General features: G+C 41.8%; 1 protein-coding gene across 4 annotated transcripts in view; it reads right to left on the reverse strand.

Annotated features, from left to right (window-relative positions):
• Window positions 1–19,929, reverse strand: part of SEMA5A (semaphorin 5A) — a 444,304-nt gene that overhangs the window by 55,174 nt on the left and 369,201 nt on the right. For all 4 annotated transcript variants that reach the window (XM_074356161.1, XM_074356152.1, XM_074356145.1 and 1 more), the window contains 2 exons: window positions 16,816–16,959; window positions 4,852–4,999 (listed from right to left, as the gene is read on the reverse strand). In XM_074356161.1, coding sequence (XP_074212262.1) covers window positions 4,852–4,999; window positions 16,816–16,959 — 292 coding nt within the window. The remainder of the gene's footprint in view (window positions 1–4,851; window positions 5,000–16,815; window positions 16,960–19,929) is intronic.

A 19,929-nucleotide genomic window follows, 5' to 3' on the forward strand; every position in this document is an offset into this window, starting at 1 on the left:
GGGGAAAGGGCTGGGGAAGAGGGATAAATTAGGAGTTCAGGATTTGCAGATACAATTACTATATATAAAACACATAAACAACAAGGCCCTACTGTACAGCACAGGGAACTATGTTCAGTAGCTTGCAATAACCTATAATTGAAAAGAACCTGAAAAAGAACATAATATACGTGTAATTGAATCATTATGATTACACATGAAAGTAACACAACACCGTAAATCAGCTATACTTCAATTAAAAAAAAATGCCTAACAGGAATACAGGAGGAATAAACATAATCAATTTAAACGCTCCTAGCGCAGTGCACAGTATGCAGTAGGCACTCAATTAAAGTTAATTATTTCATTATGCAACAGAATTTCAGTATATCATAACATGCATGGATTATAGCTCCAGCGTGGTTCATTCTAAGTTCCTTTCAATATTTCATCTGATATTACGCAGTAAGCTAGGGTTTGTAAGACTTGATATAACAATTATCCTCGTGGTTATTAGATAATGCCAAAAAAAAGATTAAAAATGAAGCAAAATGATGCCAATGATAATTAAGCCCAAAGTGGCTATTCTAAAATGATCGAATTATTTTCAATAAAATAATTGCAACCCTGAGATTCCAAGTCACTGTTGTGGCTTACATCCCAGCCAGTGGGACTTGGAACAAACACTGACCCTCTCTCAGCCGTTTTCCGGCAGGTGGAAGGGGAAAAGTAACCAGGATGGTGCCACCTTCTCCCTGGGGCCCTGGCCCTCTTGGGCCGGCTCAGTGCCCTGGAGCAGTGCACCTGCCTGGGCTGTCTCACTCTCACTCTTCATCCGTAAGCACTAGGAACCTCATGCTTACAGAGTGCTTGTAACGGAAGGAGAGGCAGCTGGATTGTCCCTAAGTCTCGGCAGGTGCTGGAAAAGTCACAGCATGTCCCCCTATTTCCCTCCACTGCCGCCCTGGGGTCTGTGCTTTCTAAGTGTCTTCATGTGTCTCATTCCAAACTTAGCCCCCAGGGAAGGATATTTGCTACAAGTGGCTCTGCAGTCAGGTGGACACATGTGCCCCCAGGGTTCAGAGAAGAGCTACAGGATCACAGAGTCCACGATTTTAGGGCCCGGGGACTCGGACGCTGGCTCGCTTTGCCCTGCACTTCAGCAAGGAAGGCCAGGGCCCAGAGGGCGCATGGGGTTGGGGGGACCTCAGGTTCAAACAATTAATTGGCTGCAGAAGATCCAGACCCTCCATCTGTGTTTGTCAGTCGAGTCCGCAGACAACCCAAGGCTCCCTGGTGCCCAAGCCATCAACATCTGGAACTTACTTTTCTTTACCTTTATTTTTTTCTTATTTTATTTCATCTTGGTAAGAACATTTAACATGAGATCTCCCTTCTTAAACTTTTAAGTGTTCGATACTGTCTTGTGGGCAACAGGTGCAAAGCTGGACAGCAGACCTCCAAAACCTGCTCATCTTGCTTAGCTGACACTTCATTTCCCCATTTCCCTCTCCACCCGGCCCCTGGGAACCACCATTCAGCTCTTCGATTCTATGCATCTGACCATTTGAGGTACCTCCTGCAAGTGGAGTCACCCAGGATTTGTCCTTCTGTGCTGGCTAATTTCACGGAGCATAATGTCCTCAGGGTTCATCCATGTTGGCACAAATTGCAGAATTTCCTTCTTTTTAAAGGCTGAACAGTGTTACGTTGTATGTATACAGCATATTTTCTCTACCCACTCATTGGAGGTGGGCATTAGGTTGTTTCCACATCCTGGCTACTGTGAGTAGTGTGGCGGTGAATGTGGGAGTGCAGAGAGCTCTTCGAGATCCGACTTTAGTTCTTTCAGACGTGGAGGAATGGGAACCCTTGCACGTCACGGATGCGAACGCAAAATGGTGCAGCCACTACGCAAAATGGATGGAGGTTTCTCAAAAGTTAAAAATAAAACTTCCAAATGATCGAGCAAGCCCACTTCTGCATATTTACCCAAAAGAACGGAAATCAGGATCACGAAGAGATATCAACATTTGGAACTTTAGGCGCAGTGTTTCACAGAAAAAACTAACAGCTCTCAGTGAGGGTCCTTAAGGATCTGAATGGACCATCTCTTACTGAGACTTCAACAAAGGTTTGGGGATTTGTTCAAAGACAAGGACATATGAGCTTCACAGGTGAAATGTGGGATATCTTTTCGTGAAATTTCAATTTAAAAATGATGGAGCAAGAAAAGAGTCTCAAGTCTTTTACATCCCATTCACACTTGAACTTGAAATCAGCTCTTTCCTTTGGCTGCTGCAGTGCTCAGGAAGTTCAAGTTCTTACACTTTCCATAAACCTGTCCTTTACTGGGTAAATAACATTTCATTAGCATGCAGTCATTTTTAATAAACGTGAGCTCAGAGAAGCAGCTGGAGCCCAGGAATTACAATGAAAGAAATGAGGGTAGGAAAGAGAACTCACAGTGAAGGCGGCAAAAGGTGAGACCTTCTGGCAGGACCGCACACGCATCACCATGTTTGATACTTGGAGCAGCTCTGGGAGAGAGGCGCCTGCCCCCCTTCTCAGAGGAGGGGGCCCTGATACAGAAATGTCACCCAGCTTGTCACCCAGCCAGAAAAAGGAAAGCAGATACTCCACTTTGTGACTCCAAAAATCAATACATTACCTATACCAACAGCCACTATCTGGTTAAAAGACCCCCCTCAAAAACAAAACATACTTTGTGGCCAAAGATTTCTAACCTGCAGCTAAAATATGATCAACACATTACATTACCTACATAGCTATTATTTTTAAATAACCATCTTAGGAATTTAATTGCTAGGATACATTTTCTAAGCAATCCAAATAAACTAAGTCTTCATTCTGATTATATTCTTCACTTGGCATGGGCTGGCAGTCCTGCTTTAGAAGAGACAGAAACTGGAATACATTTTTTTAAAACGTGGGAAAAAATAAATGCTGTGCTTCTATCATAAAAGAAGAGATTTCTCCGTTGTACTTCAATAACACCTTCCTGGAATTACACGGCCAGTAAATTAACTATAGTGGGGAAAGAAGGAAAAAAAAAAAAACTCAACTAAAATACCTAAAAACTTGTATTAGGCTCACTGGAGACATGCATAATATTCTTCTGGATTTGAAAACTGATACTATATTTGTTTCAGAAACCATAATTCGGTAAATTTAGACACAAATAAACAAAGAAATATATTAACGTTTTAGAGAGAGACATTCCATTTTTACATTTATAATCAGATGTATCTCTCTCACACACACAACAGTGACTACATAAAAAATACGCTATACTTTCCTTAATATATTTTCTTTCATTAAATCAGTTTTAAGTGTAATTACTGAAGTCAGTTTGCAATAAAAAAAAGAATGACTTAGAATGTTTTCTGAGTTCCTCGTATTGCAAAGTTTTAGAAACTAAAGTGCAAGATCGACTCAGGTCATCCATCCCTGTGGTTTCCCAGCAGATGAGACAAACCTGGACATGGGAGTAGAGACCCCAGTCTTAGGTGCCGAGCTGCCAGGAACAGCAATGATGTATTTTAGCAAAAAATAAATCTACCGCGTTTGGATTGTTTTCCTAGAACATGTGAAGGTTGACAGATTTACCTTTCACATTTTCATAAATAAATTTAAATCTCAGCACTGACATACCAATCAATATATCATCCCAAACTGGACACTGAGATTTTCCGTGGTTCAAATTTAATTCAGGCTGACCTGGAAAGAAGTGCTTCTATAATCAGTAATAGATTCTTTTAAAGCTACTGCAATATCTTTGCCAGTGCAAAGGGGAAGGAATCTAATTGCAAATCCCAATAAAGGAAATCTCCTTGGGTTGGGCGTAATATCTGACAAAGCACCTCATAACCCTCTTCCTCTCTCCAAATTTCCCAAGGCTATCTGGAGTGTGTGGCTTTTGCATTTCACAAAAACAAGCTTTGCAGCAGCACAAAAACATCACTCAGCCTCACGAACCAAGGTTATGAAATTGCTGCGAGGACCAACGGGAAGATCAGACAGGAAGGGTGCCGAGCCAGACCTTCTCATGCTGCACCTCTCCACCAAAACATCCCCATGTCTTGGCATTCACTCTGCAGTGCCAGCACCAGGGGCAGGCGAATGAAGTGAGAGCCCAGCAGCCTTCAGTGCTCAATCACTCTGACAGATAGCACAGGAAGAACAACAACAGGCCTATGCACAGTGGAATTTTATTTGAGAATCTAAAGTGTTAAAAGAAATACGACCTGCTCAGGCAGAAGAAAAACAAAACCATAAGTTGTCTTTTATTCTCTCTGAACTGGCACCAAGTGTGCTCTGCCAATGACCCCATAAAGTTTCCCAGTCCTCGGTATCTCAGGTTTATCTGAGTTTTATACCTTAGTGTGGGCTCAGTGACAACCTTATCCCATTTTCCCAAACCAAATATAGCGCCCAGAGTTAAGAAGGCTGCGGTTTTTGCCCCAGCTCAGAAATGAGAACTGGAAAACTCCTGGGGTGGTTTATCCCATATGCGAATATTGATTTCAAGCTGCCTTTAGGACACTCTGAATTTCCAGGGTCTCCTCCAGACATTCTCATTAACCAGAGAGACCTGTGTGATTCACAGCATCTAGTGCATGCAGAGCATCTGGTGCCTGGATGTGTCATGTTTACAGAGCATTTCACATTTGCAGAACACCCAGCGTCTGTCCAGAATCTAGTGTTTGCAGAGCACCCAGCGTGTAGAGCATCCAGTATTTGTAAAATACCTAATATTTGCGGTGTATCAAGTGCATGCAGAGGACCCACTGTGTGCAGAGCACTCAGTGTGGGATGACACTGGACTCCCAGCTCTAGGTCCCTACTCACCACATTGCAGCCCGCACAGTCAGGCCCGTTCTCGCAGGTTCTGCGGCGAGCTTGAATGCCGCCCCCACACTGGGCTGTGCACCGTTCCCAGGGACCCCAGCCTGTCCAGAACATGTGTGGGGGGCACAGCAGATGCTCATTGCAGTATCTGTAATGGGGAAACCAAGAGGAAGAAGCATGGTGAGGCCACAGACCCTGCCACTCTCCGTCCCTGCACCAGATGTTGAACACATGGGCATGCTCCGCGTGGAGGGGTGCTTTGTATTCCGAGTGGTTGCAGGGAAAGAGGCAGATGTGGTGCTGGCCATGCCGCGTGTGCACAGACAATGGGATGCGCGGGAGACAGTGAAGAAAATGCGGAACTCACAATGCAGGATGGATCTTCCTGTGCAGCCAATTAAAGGAGAAACAAACAAAACAAAACCCTTCAAATAGACACCCAAAAAATGAGAACACAGAGAAAAATATCTAGGCAGGGCATTTATCTTCGCAACACAAACACTGAAAGATAAAGTAGTTATGAACACAAAGTCAGCAAATTGTATTTGGAATTCATTTCTCATCCTCAAATCAAATAAAGCCCACAATCCTATTAATATAAATTAAAAAAAAGTGAAAGTGTAATTTTAGCACAAAGCATCATGTCATCTACTGCCTAGGTTGTTGTATTTTTAAATTTATCTGTAGACTCTTAGAATGATGTCCAACAACTTTAATCTAAATGACCACCAGTTACTCACTTATTCAAAAAGAGTTGAATTACTATTTACATCTACTACATTTTTTTTCAGTGATTGACTATATCTCTACAAGTGCATTCATATTGCCAATTTTTAGCCAAATCTACAAGATCTTCCTTAGCTTTAAATAGATCAAATTTCTCCTCAGTCTTTAACACGACAAGTGAAATAAAGTAAAGTAAGGGAAACAAACAAACCAAAAAAGAAAAACAAAAAATCAGAAAGAAGCAGCCTGGCCTTGAACAAGTTACAGCTCATAGGGAAGATGTTATTCTGAATGTAGCCAAACTCAGAGAGACACATTTGACAACTTGCAGGACTATTTAACTTCGACAGTGCCCCTCCCAAGCACACATTTAGCTTCCAGAGAACACAAGGATGTAAGGCTTTTTCTGTCTCCTTCCTCCACCCCAGGCCATCTGCCTTCAGAAACAAGAGACAGAGGTTCCTATCTGCTAGCTGTGTCAGTCACCTTCAATGTCGTCATTATTAATAAGCACTTATCCTGCAGGGCCCTATTTATGCAAAGGGCATCACAAAGAGTGCCTCCCTCTCACAGGTGAGTACAACCTGAGGTAAATACAAGGAGATGGACACAGGCCCAGGACGTGCAGGACAGAAGACGCTATCTTAGGGGTAAGCGGCAGCTGGCTTCCAGGAAGTGGGAAGCGTAATTTGGGGAGTGTAGGTTCCTGACAGCACAGGCTGAGTCAACTGTTTCCCAACAAGCCAGGGACATTTAACGCAGAATATGTTGGCTTCAGGAACAGGTAGAGCAACGAAAAGCAAAAAGCCAGTCCGAGCCGAAGGGAGTCAGCTGGCATTCTGGGAAAGGATGGAAGGTGGGAATGGGAAGAGTGACGGAGAAAGACGGCTGAGAAGTGAGCAGGAAAAGGCGGCGAGGGGAATGACCTGTCCTCATACAAATGGGGTGCAAGAACTTGAGCTTCATTCACACGGAACTGAGGAAATGCCTGAAAGCTCCAGAGACAAGACAGCACCATCAGAGCCAGAGAGCGGAGGCTGGGCTTCAGGAGCTGGTGTCTCGCCCGAGCTGGTGCCGGAGCACATGCTGAGTGTGGGTTCTGAGGCCCCAGAGGCAGGTGCGGGCACCGGCAGGAGGAGCTGACGGAGCAAATGCCAGCCAGGAGGGTGTGCACACAACAACCCAAGGGAGAGACATCACACGTTAGACAAACAGGATTGTAAGCAGCTCTTTGCAGGAAACCTCTTTCTCCTGTCACCTTAGCAAAGCTATGCTGAAACTAACTTTTAAACCAGGCGCCCCCATGCCCCACTCAGCTCCGGCCTAAGCACACCTTTCAAATCTTTTGATCACACAATATCTTGCCTAACCTGTTGGTTCTTCCCGTAGATCAAAGAAGCAGCAACGGAGAATAATTAACAGGTGACCAGGTCTCTTCCCTGGCCTCCCCTTCAGTAACCTTGTGAACAAACTGTGTGACCAAGTTGGCATCTAGAGGAAGGTCAGGAGACGTCGACAAGCCTGTGTGTGGTGGGGGTGATGAGGACGCGGACCTCCTACCTCAAGGGTTAACTGACATTATTTCCCCTTTTCCCTTTGAAAACTTTCATGGCCAAGCAGAATCCTTGGAGTTGGTTTTTGGGGACACTGAGTCCACCTTCTCTCCAGATTGCTGGCTTTCTGATAAAAAGCAATGTTTTCCATTTCTACTAACACTTGCCTCGCGGGTACTGGTTTTTGAGCAGCGAGCAGCTGGATCTGAGTTTGTTACAGCATGGAGGTGGTCAGAGGAGACGAAGGGACACCCACGGGGTCTGTGTGCATGTACAGAAGAGCAACTAAATAAGGATCCCAGGTCAGCCTCTCCACTGACAGCGGGAGGCGTGCTGACTTCTAGGCAGGGAGAGTGGGTGTTTCACAGCAGAAGCCTCCAGAGAGCCAAGAACCGATCAGGAAAAGGGTTTCATCTCTACATCTTCACAGGAAAGAGCAGCCAGTGAAACTGAACAGTTACCACCCTTCTTCGTATATTCCACTTTTAAGACAGATAGTCTTCCAGGGCCCGGACTCTCGGAGCTCAGGACGCTGGACATGATTACACGTGGGGAGAAATGGAAGGAGGCTTCTAATCAAGAGAGTGTAACCTCTAGACAGAAGGGCCAGACGGCATTGAGGACATGACAGAGTAAAAGCATTCGGCTTTAGGAAGCCTGTGCACCTGCAGAGGGCTGTAATCAAGCCAGAGGTCCTGACTCTCGTGGTTATTAGCGTACGTGTCAGTGTGCGGGGTGTGCTACCGGGACGCGGCCGGGCGTTTGTTCTTTCATTCTTATTTTTTATGGAAGTGTGGTCGATTTACAGTATCAGTTTCAGGTGTTCAGCAAAACGGTTCATTTATACTTACACATATATGTATATATATATTTTTTCAGCTTCTTTTCAATTACGTCTCATTGCAAGAAACTGAATACAGTTCCCTGTGCTGTACAATAGGCCCTTGTTGTTCACCTATTTCACATACAGTAAAGCGTATCTGTTAATCCCAAACTGCCGTTTGTTTTGAGAACGCGTTTGGAAGAGGATAAGTCAAGAAAACTCGGAACTTCAGAACTCTCAGCATTTAATTCAAAATGTCCACGTGGAGCTTCTCTCACTGTGGACTGAAGGCCCCCTCGTGCTTCCAAGATGATTTTGCCGACATTTAAAGGGTCTGGACTTCCTCGACTCCTTGACACTAATTTCAGCTTTCAAAAACAAAACCCAGCCAACCATAAGAGCAGGGAGGGCAAAGGAAAATCTTCCTAAAAGTGCTTATAAAACCTTTGACTTTTAATAAACAGCACAGCATCTGAGTTACCACTTCCCTGCAGCACAGTGAATCATAGCGCCCGAGGACCAGCTCAGCGTGGCCTGCGCAGCCCCCCGAACCCGCTCGGCATGCACCCGCTTAACGTCTCCTGCAGGGGAACCGGAAACTGCGCGCAGCATACACTTTCTCTCCTTTTTTTTTTTTTCAGTGTGTAAATCACTTTTTTTCATTATCTGCTGTTTCATTTGAATATTTACATTTTTATGTTATTTCATTTCATTTCCCCCCTTTTTTATTGAAGTATAGTTGACTTACAATGTTTCATTAGTTTCAGATATACAGCAAAGTGATTCCGTTTATATATATATGTGCCTTATATATATATATACACACACATACTTCTTTTTCAGATTTCTTTCCATTTTAGGTTATTACAAGATATCGAATATAGTTCCCTGTGCTCTACAGTGCGTCTTTGTTGTTTATCTATTTTATATATACATATAGTAGTGTGTATCTGTTAAAATCCAAATTTATCCCTCCCCTTCCCCCTCTGGTAACTGCCATAAGATTGATTTCTATGTCTGTGAGTCTATTTATGTTTTGTAAATAAGTTCATTTGTATCATTTTTTTTTTAGATTCCAAATATACATGATATCATATGATATTTGTGTCTGAGTTACTTCACTTAGAATGACCATCTCCAGGTCCATCCATGCTGCTGCGAATGGTATTATTCCATTCTCTTTAATGGCTGAGTAAACTAAACATTTTGAAATTTTACTGGCTTTCCTGCATTCTTAAAGCTCTGAAAGTCACGGATGCGTTAAAAATTCCATTGTAGATACACCACAGCTTCTTTATCCAGTCCTCTGTCAGCGGACATTTAGGTGGCTTCCATGTCTTGGCTATTGTAAATAGTGCTGCTATGAACACTGGGGAGAATTACCTTTTCAAATTTCGTCTTCCGGATATATGCCCAAGAGTGGGACAAATTTCAACCAGTCTTAATAAATTATGTACTTGGCTGTGTTTTTAAGCATGTCAACAACGGGCCTTCCTGCTTCCCTGTCGCCTTCTACAGCAGTCCTGTGAAATCACACGCCAGAATATATGACCAGGTGACCCTCTGCAAGGGGGGTCAGAGGGAAATAGAAATTGCCAGGTTAGTCTGGCCCTTTAGGTCTGGGTTTCACTCGCAACTCACCCTGGGAGAGTGTGCTCAGGGGCTAAGCCCTCACTGGCTCCTAACTGCGGACGCTCTGCAATTTCAAGGCAGTACTGTCTGTCTGAGCCCCTTACTCCCTCCCCGACTAGCACAAGCTTCCGAGAGCAGTACCACTTGTTAAACTCGCAATTGGGCCGCGGTGTCTTTTTTGGTCACAAACAATGGGAGTTGTAAGTTAGTAACCTTGGCAACTCTGCTTGTGGAAGGATTTTTATTAATTTATGGATAAAATAGCCACACAATAGACCAGCCACTGGTTCCTCATTCTCTAGTCCTTTTCACACACATGATTTTTCCCAAATTCTAAACTAAACATTTTTGAAATTTTATTGGCTCTCCTGCATCACTAGTATCTTAAAGCCCTGGAAGTCACAGATGCACTTCATGATGCATTAAAAATTAAGATTTTAATTTTGCCCATGACTGCTCATTCTCATTTTGCATTTAAAAGTGAATTAATAACCCAAGAACTATTTCTCCATAAATTATCCATTTTTCCACAAACCTAGTCTCCTTGAAGAGAACTGTCGTACACGGCTCTTCATAGACTAGATCCTCAATACCATTACCATGCTCCTTGCCCTAGTTCCTGATGCTACGAATTGTGTTCGGTTCTGGTTCAGTCCATGCTGGTGCCTCACTGCAACCTCTGTCAGCCTGAACCAACCAGAGCCCTGCTAGAACTAGTTTCTTCTTGGTTTGCTCTAAGTGATTGTTCCTTTGCTGGGCCATACTGGAATAATGGAAACTTTTGTGGCACAGGAGAAACTGTGCATGTGTTGAGTCTTCCCTAAGATTATTTTTTATCCCAAGAAAAAGCTAGAGAAACCATTAAGGAAGAGTAATGATAATGAGCTGCAAAGGGCATCACTTTGGCTCATCACAGGATTAAGCAAACTAGCACATGAAGACAAAGAAAAATCATATAGCAAACCCCTATAGGTTCCTGGGTCTCTTAACTTTGATAGAACGTGGGAAGGACGTTTGTGTGGTCTCCGTGTCCTCACTTCATGGAGTTCATACCTTGTGTAATCCCCTCCCACCTTGGTGTGGGTGGGACCTGAGATTTGCTTCTAACCAATAGGATATGGTAAAGATGACAGGCTGTCACTTCCATGATTATGTTACATAACATTGTAATGTCCTTCTTTCAAGAAACTCCCTCCCTTTCTGGCTCTGAGGAAGTGATCAGTTCAATGGGAAAGATCCAGATAGCAAAGAATTGAGGGCAGCTTCCCGTTAACAACTTCAGTCCAACAGCACAGAAGGAACTGAATGTGGCTGACAACCACAGGATTTAGGAAGCTGACCCCTCTCCAATCGAGCCTCAGATGAGACCATGACCATGGTCTGCACCTTGGTGCAGCCTTGGGAGATCCTGAAGCAAAGGACCCGGGTAACCTGTGTCCAGACTATGCACTCACAGAAACTACGAGCCAATAAACATGTGGTGCTTTAAGCACCTGAGTTTGGGGTAATATTATTACGAATGACAACTAAAACAGATCTCGGTACCTAGACGTGTGGCACTACTGTAAGAAATAGCTAAGAATCTGAAAGAGACCTTGGGACTAGAGAATGAGTAGAAATCAGCAGAATTTTGAGGAGCATGGTAGAGAAAACCTAAATCACCTTGAACAGACTGTTAGTATAAATGCAGACTTTGAGGATGCTGCCACCGAGGGTTTAGAAGGAGATAGAATTAAAGAACTTAAACTCAACAAGAAAGCCAACCCTATTAGAAAATGGGCAAAGGCTTAGGCATTTTCAAAAAAGATATACAGATGGCCAATAAGCATATAAGAAGATGCTCAACATTTTTCCTCCTTAGAGAAATGTAAATCAAAACCACAGTGAGACAGAACTTTATATATACTAGGATGGTTCTAATTAAAAAGAAAAAGAAAAATAACAAGTGTTGGAAAGGCTGCAGGGAAACCAGAACCCTTGTACATTGCTGGTAGGGTTGTAAATGGTGAAGCCACTGTAGAAAAACAGTTTGATGGTGGCTCTAGATGCCAACCGTAGAATTAATATATGACTTAGCAATTCTCTACATATATACAAAAGAATTGAAACAAGGACTTGAAGAGATACTTGCATGCCAATGTTCACTGCAGCACCATTCATAGTAGCCAAAAGGTGGAAATAACCTAAATGTCAACTGACAGGTACATGGATAAACACAGCATGATACAGCCATGCAGAATACTATTCAGCCTTAAAAAGGAATGAAGTTCTGACACATGCTACAGCATGAATGAACAATATGCTCCACAATATGGCAAACATTGTATGATTCTACTTATATGAAATCTCTTGAATAGTACAATTTATATATTAGAGGTTGCCAGGGGCTGGAAGGAAGAAATAAAAAGGGTTATTGCTTAATGCTTACAGAGTTTCTGTTTGGGGTGATGCAAATGTTTTGGAAATAGTGTTACGGCTGCACAATACGGCAAATGCAATTAATATCACTGAATTAAACACCGAAAAGTGGTTAAATGGCAAATCTTATGTAATCTATATGTCTAACAGAATACAAAATTAAAAGGAAATAGGAGCATATTATTAGAAACTGGAAGAGGGGAGAACCTTATTACATACTGAGGAAAGCTTCCAAAATTGTCACTGCAATTATATAGAAAGCAAAACATGTAAGTGTGAAGTGAGTTACACAGCAAAAGAAGTTTCCAAGCAAACTGTTAGAGGTGCTGCCTACAGTAAAATGTGGAAGGAAAAAATCTGAAGGAAGATATATCAATCAGAAGGAAATAGGCCTGGATGGTTTTGGAAATTCTTGGCCTCTCCCGATGGCAAAAGATGCTGAAATAAAGAAACAGCTTCTGAGTACTGTGGGCAAGGCCGACATAGAGTAAAACGCTGAGGATGTGGCTGTACAACCTTTTGTTAAAACCCCAGAAAGATCAAAAGATCAGACTAGCATTCAGTCCCACAAGGACTCCTTTCAAAAGGTCAAGAGTAAGAGTCATAAACCCTCTCAATCACAAGCAAGCTGGAGGGTGTTTTTCCTCAGCCATCTCAGCAGGATCCCCAGGTAGAGAAGGGCTTTCTCAAAAAGGTCTGTGGGTACAGATTTGTTCAGTGGAGTAAACCCCAAGAAAATTCAGGGAAGACTAATAGAGTTTATTTCAGCAAAAATACCACAAGCTTACGCTGAAATCTATGGAGAAATTACAAATGAAATGAGGCTGTTGGAAATCCCAAATTCTACTGGCAGGAAGCAGGCTGATAAAACTGCCCAGCTGCAAGCACCTGCCACCTTTCATGAAAAAGGAAGGATGATTCAGGAAGCAGAAGTGAGAGCCCAGAAGGCAGAGCTAAGAACTGTGGAGAGCTCTGCCCAAGCCTTGAAAGTTAACCAGGCAACTCAAACACCTGTCTGAAGAGATTTCAGACTTTCTATAGAACAGTGATTCCTCTGTACTTTTCAATTTCCCCCTTTTTGAACAGAACATCTATCGCTGCTGCCCTTTCCCCATCCCGTATGTGTAAGCTGGGTGTGTTCGTGGCAGGTAACATGTCTCTCATTTTAAAGATGGACCGAAAGAACTGGCACAAAACCAGACACACAGACCAATGGAACACGATAGAAAGTCCAGGATAAACCCATGCACTTATGGTCAGTTAATCTATGACAAAGGAGGCAAGAATATACAATGTAGAAAAGACAGTCTCTTCAATAAGTCGTGCTGGGAAAACTGGACAGTTACCTGTTAAAAAGAATGAAATTAGAACATTGTCTAACACCACATACAAAAATAAACTCAAAATGGATTAAAGACCTAAGTGTAAGCCTGGATACTATAAAGCTCCTAGAGAAAAACAGGCAGAAAACTCTTTGACATAAATTGCAGCAATATTTTTTTTGAACCAGCTCCTAGAGTAAGTAATAAAAGCAAAAATAAACAAATGGGACTTGATTAAACCTTAAAAGCTTTTGCAAAACTAAGAATACCATCAACAAAACAAAAAGACAACCTACAAAATGGGAGAAAATATTTGCAAATGATGCAACTGACAAGGGACTAATTTCCAAAATATACAAACAGCTTATCCAGCTGAATATCAAAAAAACAAATAACAACAACAACAACAAAAAACCAAGCAACCCAATCGAAAAATGGGCAGAAGACCTAAATAGACATCTCTCCAAAGAACATATCCAGATGGCCAACAGGCACATGAAAAGATGCTCAACATTGCTAACTGTTAGAGAAATGCAAATCAAAACTACAATGAGGTGTCACCTCACACCTGTCAGAATGGCCATCATTAAGAAGTTCACAAATAATAAATGCTGGAGAAGGTGTGGAGAAAAAGGAATCCTCCTACACTGTTGGTGGGAATGTAAAAAGGTACAACCACTGTGGAGGACAATATGGAGGTTCCTTAAAAAACTAAAAATAAACCGAGCATGTGATCCAGCAACCCCACTCCTAGGCATATATCTAGAGAAAAATGTAATTCGAAAAGACAAATGCACCCCAACATTCAGAGAAGCACAATTTACAATAGCCAGGACATGGAAACAACTTAAATGTTCATTGACAGATGACTGGATAAAGATGCTGTTGTATACATACATATTGGAATACTATTCAGCCATTAAAAAGAAGAACAACTGAGTGCTGATAACAACCACACAATCTTGGAAGTCAATCCGTGCCCAGTTGAGGCTCAGATGAGACCACAGCTCTGGCTAAGCAGAGAACCCAGGTGAGTCATACAGGGCCTCCCGGTCCACTGAGACTGTGAGAGGATACATAAGTGTTGTTTTAAGCCACTCCGTTTGTGGAACTATTGTTACACAGCAGGAGAAAATGAATATAGACAATGACATTTGCATTTTGATAATATTTACAGAGGGGTCCATTGCTTCAACTTTATTGGTGGCTTCTTTGGGAATCAGTGCTTCTATTTAGTTTCTGTTACTCAAGAAAATAATTTTCCAGGAAATTTTACAACAGAAAAACAAAATGCCCATACCTTTGTAAGTACACATAGACAATAAGTTAGATATTTTCTTTATCCATTATTTAGAAAAAAATAATGTGAATATTTCTGAGATTTGTTTCAATAGAGCTTTCATTGAGTTATTTCATAAATTGGAGATTTTGTCCCAAATGAAAAGTCATTAACTATAATCCTAGCGTTAACTTAGGGACTTTTTCGGGAGAGTCAGTTTATTCATTTGCGGCCACTCGGGAGTTCCTCAGGGTTGCTGATGTTTAATAAGCCCGATGGGATTTTACTAGTGATTATGTGTGTCTAATCCTTGGTCTTTTGTACCTGCTCATGGAGACCAGGGTCTCCTTTAATCTTGAGTTTGGTTCCCCAAAATCCCTTTTTGTCAGAATCAGGATGGTATTCCTTTATGTCACTTAGGTAGAGAGACGTCCTACATCACATGGCAAAGGAACCTAAAAAGTCTTTTGCTTGTAAAGATCAAGCAAGAGATATCAAGTATTTGTTTTTCCTAGTTTTCATTAACTTCTTGGTAGCCCCCTAGAAACGCTGTTTAGAAGGGAGCCTTCAAGGGGGACACAGTCCCTGTTCTTAACATCCATGCATCTATTACTTAAGTTCAAATATTTCCTCACTAAGCAATATTCATCTAGCCCAAATGAGTGTTTCTTCTGTTAAAAAAAAAAAAGAACATTTTAAGTGGGAGTCCCCCAAACACATTCGTCATCCTATTCTTTTTCTGAAAATGAAGCCTTATGAACACTTGTAAATGGACACAGAACATGTATCTATGTTAACCACAGAATAAACCAGCTTCTTCCTGTGTGCTCCTGGGAAAGGTGATAACACATGTTAGGCTTTAGGAGGTGTGGTGATTCTAGGGGCGACTTTGCACTGATGGAGGTGACTTTGCCTGAATGGGCTTTATTATGTGACAACGTATAGCATTTTAAAACTTCCAATCAATTTGAAACCTTACAATGCCAAAAAATAGCAGGGAGACGACTTTCCCATAATCAGCTTTCCCACTTATCAACTGGTGTCAGATTAGAAATGACAGACGTGCACAAGACTGTCGCCGGGGACCACTTTAAAAACAACCAGCCCTGCTTTGTAAAAATCATCCTGCATTTTCCTTTGAATCAAAAGAATGAAATCTTAATTGGTAATTTAAGAACACAGTGGAGAAAGGAAGAAACAATTCTCTGCAGTTAGTTGCAGGCTATAATAAATAATAAAGAATTATCTATACACTAAGCCTGTTGGTTTTTGTCTATATAAATATTAATCATGTAGCAAATAATTGCATACAGCATTTTTATGAGGCCCCCACTGAACCCATTTCACTGGATACAAGCCTTACTACATTTTAATTAAAAGGTATTGAAAGTCATTTTGCTTCACGTGGATCAATAAGATAAGTTTATATGAGGACGAAGAGTAAGAGTCCAGAAAGTGATTTGAAATTCACCTACTTGGATTTTATCCCAACAACCATATACGGGAATGTACTTTAAATACACAAGAGAAGAACCAATGATCACAACTGTAGATTTTATGAAGCCAAAACCAAATGTCTGCATCTATGAAAAGCAAGAAATTGTCAAATATGAGACCACGGAAATGTCCGCATGGCGTGCTGAAAGCTTAAAATACACGGACAAGGATCCCCCACCCCGGGTCATCCTGCAGCTTCACTGAGGGTTAAAAGACAAGTTAAGAGACAAGTGTGTAGCTGTAAATGTAACCAAAATACTGAGTACACCCTCACTTACGCACCACTTGCTTAATCTGGCTGTGACGGAAAACTTACCTCATTTGATCAGTACCATCTGGACCAGGACTGGCGCAGGCCCTACTTGGAATTGTAGGTTGGAGGGCGGTCCAGATGAATAAGCATTCTCCACCAGACTCACTTGCCTTGGGAGGGAACCCACTTGAGGTGCCCACTGTCCCTGGATCTCCAGTCCCTTGGGAACTGCTCAGCTGAGCAAAGCCTGCGGGCTCCCTGGCGGGCCAGTGATGCTGTCAGCCCCAAGCTTTGGTCAAAATTAAAGGATGTCAGGAAAAGAGGGGGGCCGTTCAGCTCAACAGAAAGGGATGCCACAGATAAGCTGAGCTGGATCCGAAAGGAAAACCGCCGGGAAACCGACCACGCTGGAATGACAGTGAGCGTGAGGATGGCGGTGCGGGCACAGAGAGCGGACGTACCTTTCCTCGCGGTTCTGGCCCACGCACACCCGGCCCCCATGCCGGGGCGTGGGGTTGCTGCAGGACCGCTGCCGCACCTGGAAGCCGATCCCACAGGTGGTGCTGCACGGAGACCACGAGGTCCAGGGGGTCCAGCCTCCATTCCTGGGGGAGGAAGCAACGCGGTCACTGGTCCGACCGGCTCGGAGCCCAACCCCCGTCTGCACCCACCCCCAAATTCACACATTCCCCTGCACAGACCATCGACAGCAGGCTGTGAAGGAGAGGGGAACAGACAGCCATGGGAATAAATGCACTGTGTTGCAGGAACCTCTGTCACTGTGAGGTTCCCCCCACTAGCTACCTGATTTTAGAGTCAAAACAGAAAATTTAAGGGTCAAGTTTTAAGTGCACTGTAAATAATTTAAAATGGGCTATATCAGAATTATATTAATTAAGAAAGTTGTTTCTTAATTAATGAAAATGTTCAACTAATGAATTTAATAATGCTATTTCACCGAAAACCAGGGACGAATCTCTGAAACTTTAGAGTTTGTGATTTTTTATTTGACTTGTACTCTATCAGTTATAATCTATGAAAAGTGCACTTTTGAGCAAACTAATCATTTAAATGCTTACTTTTAAACTCCACTGACATCAATGAAAATCAGTAACTCTCTTGATGGCACTTCTATTGACATAGAGCACCATAATGTTCAAAGCTTTAAACAAGCTTTATCACAAATGAAGAAAGGATATTTAAAATTCAGATTCTTGGAGTTTTTTTGAAATTTGATAAAGATATGAAGTATAAATAAGAAGTGCAAATTATTTATATCTTTATGTAAGTATATATAAAATAAGGTAGATATATTAAAATATAAAATTAAAAATTTAATGAACCACTTTTATAAAATAAGCTGCTACTAACAGCTAGAGAAAATTTTTTGTTCAATATCCTATTTTTTCCTTGAAATGTCTGCATGTAGAATATTTATAATTTCAATATCTCCCTTAGCAGTTTATCCCTGCTGTTAAAAAACAAACTGTAGGCATTTAAAAATTTAAAAATTTTAAAATATCTGTGAAATTCAGAGCCCAAACTCTCACACAGACAGTCTACTGCATTTAGAAGTTTTTTCTACTTCTCTAGTTACGTCTGCATTTCTAAATAGTTGTTAAATTCATCCATAGGATTTAGATTTCCACTGAAAAAATGCAACTCACATTAATTCTTATTTCATATATTTCTTTAAAAGCATGCAGGTCCATAGCTATGTCATTGAAACTCAAGGCATAAACAACAAATTGAATATGTAACTTCCAATATAATTTCAAATGAATGTTCCTCTAAGAAAATGCTTAGTATATTTCATATTTCCCTCCTTTATTTTCTGGAACAGAATAATAATCTAAAGAAAATATATAGTGATACTTTGATGTATGACATCATAACAAAGCTGCTTTATGGGAATTTAACCGAAATACCACAAGAGAAGCCAGATCCTCCCAAGTGGCTTCTGAAGATAACTAGTATCTTATACTCCATTATCTACACAATTTAAAAAAGTATCGAAGTAACTCAGTGAGCTCCATACAAAAAGAGCAATTTCAACATAAATAAAATAATACTTTTACTTTCAGAGTTTCTTAATATATGAAAAAAAAAAAAAAACTTAGATGATGCAGGAAACACTCCCAAAACTTTTTGGAAATTCTTAATTTCCTAAACCTTTTAGCAAACGTGACATTTTATAATACAGTCTATTTACAATACATGGAATGTGTCGTAGACAGAGAGGTAGGTAAATGGAAGTATATGTAAATGACAGGAATATAAAAGGCGAGGAAATAAGTGAGTGCATTGTCCATGTTTGTTTATTCTGTGGAGCTGGGTCTGCACGCCTGTAAATGCAAATTAGAGGCAGGCGTGGTAGCAGGCAACCAAAGCAGCAGCAAAAGGTAAGCATACATCAGCAGATGGATCATGTTTGTGGTTAGGTCAGTCCAAAATAACCCACTTATGCATTTAAAGTATCACTAAAACAGGTTCACTTATTTGATTTATAGTCTGAAAATAACCACTAATTGTGGTCTGTGTAGTGAATGACATTCCAACTAAAACCAGAGCTGAGGAGGTATCAGTAAAGGAGTCCCAGTAATGCACTTGGTAGTCCTTTTTTCCATTAAACAATATAAAGAAGAATATTAGTCATTTATTACGCTCGTCCAGCAATAACAGTTCTGTAGCTTTTATAAGGTTTCTGCCACAGGCATCCACGGAAATTATTAGTTTTATAGAAATAATGCAGTGCATAATGCAATATTGAGATGCTTTTGTTTTCTGTAATAACGCAGATAACTGAATCTCTGTAGCCTTGATGGGATAGGTGATCTGGGCTGGCCTGTTTGGAAAACGTGAACAGAGGGCAAAATCTGCCCCTGCACCTTGCCTTTTCTTATCTGACCCATCTTCTCCTCTTGGGCAGGCAGTGCCCTCACTCCCTGGGTTGCCATACAGTGCGGTCACCCAATGTGATTTTCAGGATTAGTGACAACATAGGCAATTCGCCCAAAGATCTTTGCATTCTATACAGGCTCCTGGGAAGAAAATACTGCTTAAAAAGAATTCTACATTAAGTGAAGAGAATTTGAAGACCAATCTGAGAAGCTTTCCTGGTGCTTGTTTTGAAATATAAAATATTACTGTGGTCATGGTGCTGGGAAAGGAGGAGCACGGAAAGGAGGAGCAATCTGAGAACAGTTGTTAAAAAAAAAAACAAACAACAAGAACACAATACACAGAGGAGACAGGAAACCTACTCCATGGACCACAGCATTTGACCTGTTCTCCTGGTCAGCCAGGAGCTGCTATTAGTTGAGTGGGGGGGGCCTGAGCTCAGATACCCCAGCACAGAGAGGAGCTCTTTGAATAAGGATGTGGCTTCTATCTCCCATCTACTGTCAAAGTGCACAGTCGTGGACGCTGTGGCCGGCCTTTCTCCAGATGCTGCGGGTGTTGGTGGTCCTGACTCTCAGCTGAGAGGCTCTAACACCATCGAGGGTCCTGCCATGGGCTGAAGTCCTGACTGGACACAGCTCAGCCCTCCCGACCCCGCTGCGGATGCTCAGGGC

Source organism: Camelus bactrianus, chromosome 3 (genome assembly GCF_048773025.1).
Source record: "Camelus bactrianus isolate YW-2024 breed Bactrian camel chromosome 3, ASM4877302v1, whole genome shotgun sequence".
NCBI lineage: Eukaryota > Metazoa > Chordata > Mammalia > Artiodactyla > Camelidae > Camelus > Camelus bactrianus.